The sequence below is a fragment of the Hyla sarda genome, chromosome 6 (assembly GCF_029499605.1).
Source record: "Hyla sarda isolate aHylSar1 chromosome 6, aHylSar1.hap1, whole genome shotgun sequence".
Taxonomy (NCBI): Eukaryota; Metazoa; Chordata; class Amphibia; order Anura; family Hylidae; genus Hyla; species Hyla sarda.
Genome location: NC_079194.1, coordinates 68,046,437 through 68,061,968, shown reverse-complemented (window position 1 = coordinate 68,061,968; position 15,532 = coordinate 68,046,437). Strand labels below are relative to the sequence as shown.

At 44.0% G+C, this 15,532-nt stretch overlaps 1 protein-coding gene across 1 annotated transcript in view; it reads left to right on the top strand.

The window, feature by feature from the left end:
* IPPK (inositol-pentakisphosphate 2-kinase) overlaps window positions 1-15,532 on the top strand; it is a 91,755-nt gene that overhangs the window by 8,670 nt on the left and 67,553 nt on the right. Inside the window, exon 2 of the mRNA XM_056524051.1 lies at window positions 2,956-3,180. Within this exon, the coding sequence (XP_056380026.1) occupies window positions 3,100-3,180 (81 nt within the window). The 5' untranslated portion in view covers window positions 2,956-3,099. The remainder of the gene's footprint in view (window positions 1-2,955; window positions 3,181-15,532) is intronic.

Sequence of the window (15,532 nt, the reverse complement as noted above, 5' to 3'; positions counted from 1 at the left end):
GACATTAGCATAGCTCCTAGGAGCAGTCACCGCCGGGGGGGCAGCCGGGCCAGACCCAGAACCAGAACCATCAGCATAACCACTCACACCACTACTCCCATCTTTATTTCCATCCATACCAGACCTCCCATTCATACCACAACTACTCCCACCATCCTTCACTCCACTGACACTCCTCTTTTCCACAACACTTCCACACTCATTCTCACATCCTGCACTCTTATGCTGACTAACAGATTCTGGGCTGGCTGGGACTTGTAGTGTTGCAGGTTTTATTACACTTTTCTTTTCTGGCTTAGCTGCCGGGGTCGATGCTGATAGTTCCTTCTCCTTGGCTGAAGTCACTTCCGGAGTCTGGGGCTGCATTTCCGGGCACACCCCAGCTCCTCCCACAGTGCCAGCACCTGCTTTGCCCGACTGCACGGGCTCTGTGGATGATGCCGGCGCCCGGACACTCCCCCCCCTCACAGAGGAGTGCCCCGCAGCGCCCACAGAATACACAGTACTTGGAGGACCGCCCCCCGAGCACACAGACCTACCACTCTCCTCCACCGGCACCCGGACACTCCCCCCCCTCACAGAGGAGTGCCCCGCAGCGCCCACAGAATACACAGTACTTGGAGGACCGCCCCCCGAGCACACAGACCTACCACTCTCCTCCACCGGCACCCGGACACTCCCCCCCCTCACAGGGAAGTGCCCCGCAGTGCCGTTAATGCCCACAGCACTAGGGGAACCGCCCCCCCGAGCACACGGCAGCATAGCTTACCCCGCCACTGCCCACCATGAGCCCATCCTGCCCCTCCCTACCGGCAAGATGGGTGGGCTTCATATCTATTGCGTCCGCAGCCTTTTCTGACGCCATGCTGTATCCCCTATGCTGGCTCCGTTCCACCACAGAAACAGAGTCTGGCAGTCTGGGGGACCCAGCAGCCTGAACCAGCTTTGCAGCTGGCCCAGACTGCTGGAAAGGAACAAACACGTACTGCACTGTTTCCTGGGTCTTTTGTTTCTTTGCCTTACGTTTCACCACCACATCCTCACACTGGTCGTCTCCAAAGGTAAAGTTCTGGAGGTGGGCTGGGGACTCCTGCATAACAATCGCCCTTAATAGACCCCCAGCCGCACTCTCCACATCATCCTCCTCACTATCACTAGATGGTAGTGCCACCTGTGCTGGCTCGATGTAGCTGTCTTAGGTGTCACAGGGAGTAGCTACAGGAACAGCATCCATCTCCACCACTTGTGAATTTTCTTCCACCTCCTTTACACCTTCACCACCATCCTCACTTTCTTCACCGCCACTACTCTCCCCATCATCCACCTCCTCCTTACCTGGGGATTTCATGGCGGCAAACCGGTCTCCATTCACCAGCTTCTCCTTTAAGAGACTGCTCCCCTCAAGTATCTCTGCTCTCCTCTCGTCCAGCTTTGCAATCTCACTCTTCAGAGCCGTAATCCTCTTTTTCAGCTCTGGCCTATTCTTTTTGGATGCTGTGTTCGCCAGGTTCTGAGCAACACGAAGATCCTCTCTGGCCATCCTCATCTCCTTGCCACACTGGTCATATTCCGCAAACCGTGCGGCCATGCGGGAGCAGTATATTGCGCTCGATTCCTTGGGCCCTCTCTCAGCCCACATTTCCAAGCTTTTCCTCCGTGCCTTCCTTCCACCAGATTTCTGGCTTGCACCCGTTGCCGGGGGAGCAGAGCCTGCATTACTGCAGACTCTGCCAGATCTTCTCCTCCGGGCCGGAATGGCTGTTGCTGTTTGCTCTCCACCCCCCGCCAGCCTTGAAGAACGGGAGGTGGAGGCCCTGGGCTCCATGCAGGGAGGCTCTCCCCAGGAGCCTGACACACTCCTGGGAAGGCGGATGGATCACCTGCTCTGGTCTGATCTGCTGGAAGTTTGTGGAGCTCAACAAGGGACACACCCGCACGCTGCTCACACTGAACTGTTGTGTTCACAGGAAGTGCTCTCTACTGACACCTCTGTCCATGTCAGGAACTGTCCGGAGCAGGAGAGCTTTGCTATGGGGATTTGCTTCTACTCTGGACAGTTCCTGACATGGACAGAGGTGTCAGTAGAGAGCACTGTGGTCAGACAGAAAAGAAATTCAAAAAGAAAAGAACTCCCTCTGTATTATACAGCAGCTGATAAGTACTGGAAGGATTAAGATTTTTTTTTAAATATAATTAATTTATAAATCTGTTTAACTTTCTGGCACCAGTTGATAAAAAAAATTTAAAAAAAGTGTTTTCCCCCAGAATACCCCTTTAATTATGAAAGGGCTTAGGAATAGAACTTGCTGGGCTTCGTACTGTTGGCTCAGAAACTGTTCCATCCAGCTGGAATCATGGGTTAAAAGGCTGAAGAACAAAAATTCTGGATAACCCCCTTTAACCCCTGCTGATCTTGGGGGCAGTCCTGTTAGGAGGACACTTTGATCAGTTTTTCCCAAAAAGGGTGCCTCCAGCTGTTGCAAAACTACAACTCTCTGCATGCTTGGACAGCCTTTGACTGTCCAGACATGCTGGGGGTTGTAGTTTTGCAACAGCTGGAGGCACCTGTTTGGGAAACCCTGCCATAGAGTATAACATTCCAAAATGTCAGCTTCTGCTCCATATCAAAACAAATCTAGCCATGTGTCAGCGCTCTTCCCCTATACCGGCGCTATAATAGAGAAGTCTGATAGACATTACATTGGAAAGTGCCGGCCCTGCCCCTCTTCCGTGACATGCGCTTATCTCCCATAGACATCTACATTCCCCCTAAATCCGTCCCCAGTCCCCCGCCGCTCCGGGACCTCAGTGCCGCTCTGGCGTTTCCGCTCTATGGTCATGAACCCTGCACGTAGACCAATCAGAGCGCAGTGACCTCCTTGGTGGGCGGGGCTTGTTTCAGAGGGCGGGGCCGGTGTGACGTAGCCTGTCTAGTTTTGTCTGTGTCGCTCGCAGGGTGCAGAGTGTGACACACCGGGGTGTACGGTCCATGCCGGGCGGAGGAGACCGGACACAGGAGCGGCCCTGACACCACCGGACTGACCGTCTACTCCGAACTCAGCCCGCACCGGACCCCTGCACTTGGGCTGTGCTCCGGGAATGGAAGCGGAGAAGATGGACGAGAATGAATGGAGTTACCACGGGGAGGGGAACAAAAGCCTGGTGGTGGCGCACTCACAGGTGAGGGGCCCGGGGGAGAGGGGACCGCTCTGTACCGGAGCACTGGATCACTGGTGTACTGGATAGGTGCTGTATGTATACAGGGTGTATGCTTCCTGTGTATACTGTAGGTGCTGTATGTATACTGTGTGTATGCTTCCTGTGTATACTGTATGTACTGTGTATACAGGGTGTATTCTGTGTAGGTGCTGTATGTATATACTGTGTATGTATACTGTGTAGGTGCTGTATGTATACAGGGTGTATGCTTCCTGTGTATACTGTAGGTGCTGTATGTATACTGTGTGTATGCTTCCTGTGTATACTGTATGTACTGTGTATACAGGGTGTATTCTGTGTAGGTGCTGTATGTATATACTGTGTATGTATACTGTGTAGGTGCTGTATGTATACAGGGTGTATGCTTCCTGTGTATACTGTAGGTGCTGTATGTATACTGTGTATGCTTCCTGTGTATACTGTAGGTGCTGTATGTATACAGGGTGTATGCTTCCTGTGTATACTGTAGGTGCTGTATGTATACAGGGTGTATGCTTCCTGTGTATACTGTAGGTGCTGTATGTATACAGGGTGTATGCTTCCTGTGTATACTGTAGGTGCTGTATGTATACAGGGTGTATGCTTCCTGTGTATACTGTAGGTGCTGTATGTATACAGGGTGTATGCTTCCTGTGTATACTGTAGGTGCTGTATGTATACTGTGTGTATGCTTCCTGTGTATACTGTAGGTGCTGTATGTATACAGGGTGTATGCTTCCTGTGTATACTGTAGGTGCTGTATGTATACTGTGTGTATGCTTCCTGTGTATACTGTAGGTACTGTATGTATACAGGGTGTACTGTGTAGGTGCTGTATGTATATACTGTGTATACTATATAGGTGCTTTATGTATACATGATGTATGCTTCCTGTGTATACTGTAGGTGCTGTATGTATGCAGGGTGTATGCTTCCTGTGTATACTGTAGGTGCTGTATGTATACAGGTTGTATGCTTCCTGTGTATACTGTAGGTGCTGTATGTATACAGGGTGTATGCTTCCTGTGTATACTGTAGGTGCTGTATGTATACTGTGTGTATGCTTCCTGTGTATACTGTAGGTGCTGTATGTATACAGGGTGTACTGTATAGGTGCTGTATGTATACAGGGTGTACTGTATAGGTGCTGTATGTATACAGGGTGTACTGTGTAGGTGCTGTATGTATACAGGGTGTACTGTGTAGGTGCTGTATGTATACTGTGTGTATGTTTGTGTAGGTGCTATATGTATACAGGGTATATGCTTCCTGTGTATACTGTAGGTGCTGTATGTATACAGGGTGTACTGTGTAGGTGCTGTATGTATACAGGGTGTATGCTTCCTGTGTATACTGTAGGTGCTGTATGTATACAGGGTGTATGCTTCCTGTGTATGCTGTGTAGGTGCTGTATGTATACAGGGTGTACTGTGTAGGTGCTGTATGTATATACTGTGTATGTATACTGTATAGGTGCTGTATGTGTATATACTGTGTAGGTGCTGTATGTATACAGGGTATATGCTTCCTGTGTATACTGTATAGGTGCTGTATGTATACAGGGTGTACTGTGTAGGTGCTGTATGTATATACTGTGTATACTATATAGGTGCTGTATGTATACATGATGTATGCTTCCTGTGTATACTGTAGGTGCTGTGTGTATACTGTGTAGGTGCTGTATGTATACTGTGTAGGTGCTGTATGTATACTGTGTAGGTGCTGTATGTATACTGTGTAGGTGCTGTATGTATACTGTGTAGGTGCTGTATGTATACTGTGTAGGTGCTGTATGTATACTGTGTAGGTGCTGTATGTATACTGTGTAGGTGCTGTATGTATACTGTGTAGGTGCTGTATGTATACTGTGTAGGTGCTGTATGTATATACTGTGTAGGTGCTGTATGTATATACTGTGTATGTATGCTGTATAGGTGCTGTGTATACTGTGTAGGTGCTGTATGTATACTGTGTAGGTGCTGTATGTATACAGGGTGTATGCTTCCTGTGTATACTGTAGGTGCTGTATGTATACAGGGTGTATGCTTCCTGTGTATGCTGTGTAGGTGCTGTATGTATACAGGGTGTACTGTGTAGGTGCTGTATGTATATACTGTATAGGTGCTGTATGTGTATATACTGTGTAGGTGCTGTATGTATACAGGGTATATGCTTCCTGTGTATACTGTATAGGTGCTGTATGTATACAGGGTGTACTGTGTAGGTGCTGTATGTATATACTGTGTATACTATATAGGTGCTGTATGTATACATGATGTATGCTTCCTGTGTATACTGTAGGTGCTGTATGTATACTGTATGTATACTGTGTAGGTGCTGTATGTATACTGTGTAGGTGCTGTATGTATACTGTGTAGGTGCTGTATGTATATACTGTGTATGTATGCTGTATAGGTGCTGTGTGTATACTGTGTAGGTGCTGTATGTATACTGTGTAGGTGCTGTATGTATACTGTGTAGGTGCTGTATGTATACTGTGTAGGTGCTGTATGTATACAGGGTGTATGCTTCCTGTGTATACTGTGTAGGTGCTGTATGTATACAGGGTGTATGCTTCCTGTGTATACTGTGTAGGTGATGTATGTATACAGGGTGTATGCTTCCTGTGTATACTGTAGGTGCTGTATGTATACTGTGTGTATGTTTGTGTAGGTGCTGTATGTATACAGAGTGTATGCTTCCTGTGTATACTGTGTAGGTGCTGTATGTATACAGGGTGTATGCTTCCTGTGTATTCTGTAGGTGCTGTATGTATATACTGTGTATGTATACTGTATAGGTGCTGTATGTATATAGTGTGTATACTATATAGGTTCTGTATGTATATAGTGTGTATACTATATAGGTTCTGTATGTATATACTGTGTATACTATATAGGTGCTGTATGTATACATGATGTATGCTTCCTGTGTATACTGTAGGTGCTGTATGTATACTGTGTGTATGTTTGTGTAGGTGCTGTATGTATACAGAGTGTATGCTTCCTGTGTATACTGTGTAGGTGCTGTATGTATACTGTGTAGGTGCTGTATGTATACAGGGTGTATGCTTTCTGTGTAGGTGCTGTATGTATACAGGGTGTATGCTTCCTGTGTATTTTGTATAGGGACTGTATGTATACTGTGTACTGTATAGGTGGTGTATGCTTCCTGTGTGTGCTGTATGTATACTGTGTGTACTGTATAGGTGCTGTATGTATTATACAGGGTGTATGCTTCCTGTGTTGGTTCTGTATGTATACTGTGTGTATTCTGTGTAGGTGCTGTATGTATACTGTATAAGAACTGTATAGGTGCTGTATGTATAGTGTTTGCTGTATACTGTGTATTCTGTGTAGGTGCTGTATGTATACTGTATAGGTGCTGTATGTATACTGTGTGTATTCTGTGTAGGTGCTGTATGTATACTGTGTGTATTCTGTGTTGGTGCTGTGTGAATACTGTATAGGTGGTGTATGTATACTGTGTGTATGTTTGTGTAGGTGGTGCATGCTTCCTGTGTATGCTGTGTAGGTGCTGTATGTATACTGTGTGTATGTTTGTGTAGGTGGTGTATGCTTCTTGTGTATGCTGTGTAGGTGCTGTTCTGTATGTATACATGGTGTATGCTTCCTGTATAGGTGCTGTATGTATACAGGGTGTATGCTTCCTGTGTATTCTGTGTAGGTGCTGTATGTATACTGTATAGGTGTTGTATGTATACTGTGTGTATACTGTATAGGTGCTGTATGTATACTGTGTATTCTGTTTAGGTGCTGTATGTATACTGTGTGTATACTGTATAGGTGCTGTATGTATATTGTGTATACTGTGTATTCTTTGTAGGTACTGTGTGTATACTGTATAGGTGCTGTATGTATACTGTGTATTCTTTGTAGGTACTGTGTGTATTCTGTGTAGGTGCTGTATGTATACTGTGTGTACTGTATAGGTGCTGTATGTATACATGGTGTATGCTTCCTGTATAGGTGCTGTATGTATACAGGGTGTATGCTTCCTGTGTATTCTGTGTAGGTGCTGTATGTATACATGGTGTATGCTTCCTGTATAGGTGCTGTATGTATACAGGGTGTATGCTTCCTGTGTATTCTGTGTAGGTGCTGTATGTATACTGTATAGCTGTTGTATGTATACTGTGTATTCTGTGTAGGTACTGTATGTATACTGTATAGGTGCTGTATGTATACTGTGTAAGTGCTGTGTGTGTATTGTATAGGTGCTGTATGTATATTGTGTATACTGTGTAGGTGCTGTGTGTGTATTGTATAGGTGCTGTATGTATATTGTGTATTCTGTATAGGTGCTGTATGTATACAGGGTGTATGCTTTCTGTGTAGGTGCTGTATGTATACAGGGTGGATGTATACTGTATGTAGACAGGGTGTATGCTTCTTGTGTATACTGTATAGGTGGCTGTATGTATACTGTGTGTACTGTATAGGTGGCTGTATGTATACTGTGTGTACTATAAAGGTGGCTGTATGCTTCCTGTGTAGGTGCTGTATGTATACAGGGTGTATGCTTCCTGTGTATTGTGTAGGTGCTGTATGTATACTGTGTGTACTAAATAGGTTCTGTATGTATACATTGTGTTTGCTTTCTGTGTAGGTGCTGTATGTATACTGTATAGGTGCTGTATGTATACTGTGTGTATGTTTGTGTAGGTGCTATATGTATACAGGGTGTATGCTTCCTGTGTATTCTGTGTAGGTGCTGTATGTATACAGGGTGTATGCTTCCTGTGTATTCTGTGTAGGTGCTGTATGTATACAGGGTGTACTGTGTAGGTGCTGTATGTATACTGTGTGTATGTTTGTGTAGGTGCTATATGTATACAGGGTGTATGCTTCCTGTGTATTCTGTGTAGGTGCTGTATGTATACAGGGTGTATGCTTCCTGTGTATTCTGTGTAGGTGATGTATACTGTGTGTGTTTACTGTGTATTCTGTGTAGGTGGTGTATGCTTCCTGTGTATTCTGTGTAGGTGATGTATGTATACTGTGTGTATGTTTGTGTAGGTGCTATATGTATACAAGGTGTATGCTTCCTGTGTATTCTGGATAGGTGATGTAATTATACTGTGTGTCTACTACTCTACTGTGTATTCTGTGTAGGTGCTGTATGTATACATGGTGTATGCTTCCTTTATAGGTGCTGTATGTATACAGGGTGTATGCTTCCTGTATATTCTTTGTAGGTGCTGTATGTATACTGTATAGCTATTGTACGTATACTGTGTATTCTGTGTAGGTACTGTATGTATACTGTATAGGTGCTGTGTGTATTCTGCGTAGGTGCTGTATGTATACCAAGTGCATATAGTATGGCACCTGCGCATGCTTCCTGTGTATACTGTATATGCTTACTTTGTATATTATATAGGTGCTATATGTATTGTGTGTGTGTATACTGTATGGCCCCTGTGTGTATGCTGTGTGTGTATGTATATTTATATATATGGCGGAGAGGTTTGGGGTCTGACATCTGTGACCCCCCCCCCTCCCACAATGATCTCTAGGACTGAGCCCTGTCTCTCCCTGTGTATGGAGCAGTATATATGGGAGTGCCGGAGATACCAGAGTACAGATCTTGTGGATCTTCGGCACTTTCATAAGTTGCTCAGATATGGTAAAAGTTTAGATTTGTTCTGGTCTCAGTCTTAACCACTGTGAATGAGAGTGATCACCTGCGGCGGGTGCTCCACTGCCTCCCGTACGGCTCGTTCACTGCATTTATCTGTCAATGAGTCAGGTTTGTGTGACAGTCAGTCAGGTCCGCACTGATGCAGTCCCCTTCCTGGTGTCAGGGTCCAATACTATTATTATTAATAATAATATTATTATTTATTATTATTATTATTATTTTTAATTTTAAAAAAATATGCGAGGGAAGACTGGGCATATTTAAAAGAAAAAAATATTACCTTCTGGCAGAGTACCTTTTCCAAAATGGAACTGTCTTTAAAAATAGAAGACATATCATAGAAGCATTAAATGTATCGCTCAGTTGGGGTCTGGGGGTTGAGACCCCCAACGGTCCCTAGAATGAGCAGACAGTAGTGCAGGGACTAAGCACATCTCTCCATTTCTGTCCTCTCTGCAGGAGATGGGCTCCATACTACAGAACCCGTCTCATGCAGCAGGGAAACACAGACAGGTTTTTTTAATCATTTTTATTTTTTATTGTATGTCTGGTCTTTATATTTTCTCTGAAAATACTACAATATTTCAGGGTAAAAGTTAATTCAGGGGGTTTCATGCTGCCTAAAGCTTAGAAGTTTTAAAGAGAAGATGTAATAGCGCACGAGGGGCTGATCTTTGATGTTTAGGAGTCCAGTGGGCGTTTCCATTACTATGTCACACTGTCCACTTGATTCCTTAAAATAGAAAGAACATGGATTTCAGTCAATAAGTTATACTTAAAGGGGTACTCCACTGGGGGAAAAAAAAAATCCTAAATCAACTGATGCCAAAAAATTAAATAGATTTGTAAATTACTTCTATTAAAAAATCTTAATCCTTCCAGTACTTGTCAGATGCTCTATGCTCCACAGGAAGTTCTTTTCTTTTTGAATTTCCTTTCTGTCTGACCACAGGGCACTCTGCTGACACCTCTGTCCATGTCAGGAACTGTCCAGAGCAGGAGAGGTTTGCAATGGGGATTTGCTCCTGCTCTGGACAGTTCCTAAAACGGACAGAGGTGTCAGCAGAGAGCACTGTGGTCAGATAGGAAAGAAATTCAAAAAAGAAAAGAACTTCCTCTGTGGTATACAGCAGCCGACAAGTACTAGAATGATTAAGATTTTTAAATAGAAGTAATTTACAAATCTGTTTAACTTTTTGGCACCAGTTGATTTAGAAAAAATGTTTTCCAGTGGAGTACCCCTTGAATCTCTTCCCACAAAGTTACATAAACCTGCTCCTCTTCTCCTGCTCCATATCTGATGCCAGGAGATTACATACGGGACAAACCCCTTTTAAGGAAAGTTGTCACCTTGAAAATGTTACGTAATCCACTGGCATCAGATCCAGAGCAGGAAGAGCTGAGCAGATCGATGTAAATTTGAAAATGCAGTATTGTTCTAAAACTGTTCCATTTAAAGGGGTATTCCAGGCAAAAACTTTATCCCCTATCCAAAGGATAGGGGATAACATGTCTGATCGCAGGGAGCCCACCGCCGGGACCTCCCGCGATCTCCCTGCAGCACCCGCATTCTATGCAGGAGCTGCGTCTCCTGTTTCGGAAACCTCACGGTTTCTGGGACTGGGGACGTCACGCCACGCCCCCTCCGTTCATGTATATGGGAGGGGGCGTGATGGCTGTGATGCCCCCTCCCATAGACATGAATGGAGGGGGAGTGGCGTGATGTCACGTCCCCAGTCCCAGAAACCCGGAGGTTTCCGAAACTGGAGACGCAGCAATGCGGTTGCTACAAGGAGATCGCTGGAGGTTCCCTTCCCCCCCCCCCCCCCCCCCCCGTGATCAGACATCTTATCCTTTGGATAGAGGCTAAAATGTTTTTGCCTGGAATACCCCTTCAAAAGTCTCTTTTTAAAGGATTTCCTTCAATATTTATGGGAGTTCATATTGCCTAGCTGTAGGAGTAATGTCAGTAAGGGTCCATGCACGCTATGGAATGCCCACGTGGTCCTAGCGGCACCAGCCACCCTTGAAATCTTCACCTTGAATTAATCCGGCACAGATCCCGAGGTCGGCTGTAGCACCTAAAACCGCGTGGGCATTGCCTGTTCCCATAGCCAGCAATGCATTCCACTAAATTTTGCGCCAAAAGAATAAACAATCATTATTTTTTAGTAGTAATTTCAGTAGTGTGCAGTGGAATCCCATTGATGGCCCCTGCCTGTATTCTGCTTGTATACTGTACGGCCCCCTGTGTCAGGACTCCAAATTACAATAATGCTTTAAAGGGGTATTCCAGATAATCTGTCTTATTAGTTTAGGAGCCTATCTTTATAGTGTGCCATGGAGATAAAGGGTGCTGTATTTATGTTGGGATGTGCTGTGGACATCGGGGTACGTCAGTAATGTCCGATCACACGCTCTTTGACTCTCTACCTTGACTCCATGTAAATGCATTATGAAGTAGTTTCTTGCATTCAGTGGTTAACCCAGTGTTTCCCAACTGGGTGCCTCCAGCTGTTGCAAAACTACAATTCCCAGCATGCCCGGACAGCCAACGGCTGTCCGGGCATGCTGGGAATTGTAGTTTTGCAACAGCTGGAGGCACCCTGGTTGGGAAACACTGGGTTAACAGTAGGCTTTGAAGTTCAGTCCAAGCTGCACTACATAGACATGGAGATTGTGTGCACAGTTTGAGGTTTTCCAAGGTATTCATATATTCTGATTGTATTTTACCATATGGATTGGCACATTGGCTTCCTGGAATATGCATTGGCCCTGATTTACTAAGAGTGTCGGGTTATTTTCATATATTTTTTTTCCCAAGACAATTTTTTTTCTCACTTGTATTTATCAATGTTTCGCACATGTCGGAAAATTCTGTCGCATTCAATTAAATTCTGTTGCACAGGAAAAATAAAAGCAAATAAATAAAGCAAAATAAATCTGCACCAGGATGTAACTTTACATTCATGGTCTTTAATGGGTTAACAAACAAAAAGTAAAGATAAAAGAAAACAGGAAAACCAAGATTTAAAAATAAATAAATAAAAAAATAAAAAAAAAGAGTAGAGATGAGCGAACTTATAGTAAATTCGATTCGTCACGAACTTCTCGGCTCGACAGTTGATGACTTTTCCTGCATAAACTAGTTCAGCTTTCAGGTGCTCCCGTGGGCTGGAAAAGGTGGATACAGTCCTAGGAAAATCTTTCCTAGGACTGTATCCACCTTTTGCAGCCCACCGGAGCACCTGAAGGCTGAACTAATTTATGCAGGATAAGTCATCAACTGCCGAGCCGAGAAGTTCGTGACGAATTGAATTTACTGTAAGTTCGCTCATCTCTAAAAGAGAGATAAAAATAAATAAAATACTAAAAGCTACTGAGGGGACAAAGTAACAGGATTTAAAAAAATAAAAATAAATAAATTAAAAACACACTTTTTAACAGATTCCCCACACCTCAAGGCAGTCGGGTTTTCAAGTTCAGTATTTCACTATTTTTCTGGTGGGTTTTTAAATAAAACTGTCGGGTTTTCAGGAGAATGTCCACTCTCTCCCCAAGGTCCACAAAGGGGTTTTTCCACCTCCCCTACGCCCTATTGTGGCAGGTATTGGATCCCTTGGGGAGAGACTGGGAGACTGGGTCGACAGCTATTTGCAACCCCTCACTAAGGTCACACCCAGCTATATTAGGGATACTAAACACGTCTTACAAGTAATGGAGGGTATCAGGTGGAATCCCGCATGTGCATGGGCCACGTGTGATGTGGTCTCCCTTTATCCATCCATTCCCTGGCCAGAGGGTATCAGAGCTTTGGCCAAACATATGGACACATACAGTCGATACTCCCCTGGTTTGAAGGAATTTATTTTAATGGCCACGGAATTTTTGCTGAAAAACAATTACTTTATGTTTGATGGCCGCTTTTTTCTTCAAACCAGGGGAGCATCAATGGGGGCTAAATACTCCCCATCCTTTGCCAATATTTTTATGAGTCAGTGGGAAGAGGAGGTGATTTTCTCAAACAGTAATCCATACCTAAAACAGATCAAATGGATGGGGAGATATATTGATGATCTCATTTTTGTGTGGGAAGGCTCGGAATTGGAGTTTAAAGAGTTTGTACAATACATTAATGATAACAAACTGAACCTTTCCTTCACCTACAATTTTTCACAGGAAAGCATACCCTTCTTGGATGTATGTTTCTCTGTGGATAATAATAGGATTGTGGCGGCCCCCTATAGAAAGGAGAATACAGGGAATTCTATACTACAAGCCACATCATGCCATCCCCAACATGTTCTCCGCAACATCCCCTATGGGGAATGGTGCAGATTAAGACGCAATTGTAGCAAACAAGAAACATTCATACATGAATCGGACCTACTCTTTAACAGATTACGGGAAAGAGGATATCACCCGGAGACACTCTATAAGGCAAGAAATAGAGCGGCCAAACTAGATAGACGGGATCTTATTGCACATGGTACCCAAGATAAGGATTCTACAAGGAGACAGGATGGGGCTCATCCCCCTTTCTTCATCACACAGTACAGCAAACAATTTCACAAAATCAGGAATATCATTGAAAAGAATTTACCTATATTGCATCAAGACACGGTTTTGTATAATCTTTTACAGGACAATTTCAAGATGGTGTCCAAAAGAGGTCCCTCTTTGGGATCTATCCTATCACCCAGTATGTTTAGCAGTACTGATAACAAACATACTGGTACAAATTGGTTGCTTCATGCGGGTAACTGGAAATGTGGGCACAATGTCTGCCTCACTTGCAGTTACATGCAGGTCAATAAGGAATTTAAATCATATTCAAATACCAAAACCTTTGTTTTGAGGGATTATGTAAATTGTAATACAAAAAATATAGTTTATCTAGCGTCCTGCACAACATGCCAATGCCAGTATGTTGGTTGTACCATGAACTCCCTGAAAACTAGGATACGCAGGCACATATCTGATGCAAAAAATACTTTGTCTTTTAATAGTAATATTTCTGCGTTGTCCAGGCATTTTAGGGATGTTCATGGAGGCAACATGAATACATTACAGATCATGGGCATAGAAAGGGTTAGGAAACCGAGACGGGGTGGGGACTTTAGAAGAATGGTTCTCAATAGGGAATCATTCTGGATATTCATGCTAGGCACGAGAGAACCACAAGGGTTAAATTTGAGACAAGACCTTATACTAACGTTTTAATAATAGAAGTAATCAGTAAATACGGTCCTTCTATTTAACCAGATCTCAATATTGCTCATGACAATATAAGTACCAGTGTAACTGAATCTTGTGGTTATCCTTTATACCTGTGTATTGTATGCCATCTCTATAGATGTATCATAATCTTATTGGTTTGTGATTAACTCCATGCCGCATTTTTTAGATGATCCACTACTTTGCTGCTCAGATCATGTGATTCTAATGCATTTTACTATATAAGAACACAGTGCTGTAAAGTTTTTATGCCATGACTAAGGGCTCTTCAGCCTGAAACGCGTAGGCTCTACGCTCCTTGATATGCTGTTTGTTACTTTTGTACCTCAATAAACAAGTTTTTACCTGCCTTCCTGGTGCTGGACATCTTCCGTTTTCTACTATTGCGCGTGGAAGGGAACGCCACCCTGCCGGTCTGCAGCACGGAAGCCGGGTTACGGGGATAGAGCAGTAAATGTTACATTGTTGTCAATGTCAGGAACATGCTCCTAATTATGCAAACCATGCCCCTTTAGTCAGGTTTAAAAAAAAATATACTCAGAGTAATTAGAAAACCGTCGGGATTTTACCAGTGAAGTGTCGCGGAGGACGTGTGACACAAATTGTCGCATAACCCGATAAAGAGTCGGGATCATGTTAGTAAATCAGGGCCGTTGAGTGTCTGCTTACACAGTGTATTTCTGTGCCTGGTACCCGCGCTCAGTCCTGGTCAGATGCCTTGCCTCACTTTCTGGCAGCGTTCCTAGAACTACTAGTGTAAGAACCCATGACTGTGTTTGTTGTTACTGTGGTACTGGCCTAAAAACAAATGGCTGGCATAGGGCCGTGCTGTGTGTAGTCACTATTCTATATATGAAGCGGGCTTGACAAATCTGCTACGGACCAGCAAAAAATAAAAAGTTAGGGGTCAGAACATGGATGGATATGGGTGCAGCTCACGTTACCCATCTACGACTGAGGTACCTGCTATGTACCAATACCCAAGGGCAAAACTATATTCACTAATAAAGAAAGCAGTCTTCAAAGTGGTAGATAAACAATCAATTATTTAAAAATGTCATAATAAAATATTGATTATATTAGAAATATATAAAATATTGTTACAACTAAGTGAGGGGCCACAGGGCCCTTGCGGACTCCTCTGTAATGGGAGATACACTTACAATATAGCTATGGGGGAGATTTATCAAAACCTGTCCAGAGGAAAAGTTTGTCCATAGCAACCAATCAGCTTGCTTCTTTCATTTTTAACAAGATGTCTGGAGAAATAAAAGAAGCGATCTGATTGGTTGCTATGGGCAACTGGACAACCAATACCCCGGTAAGGGAACCAAATTTCCAAGGGTCCCCAGCCCCCATTGCAGCCCACGCACAGTAGCAGAAGATCGCTGTTAAAACAGTGGTCTCCTGCTTCTGTACGTCCGCCAGTCAC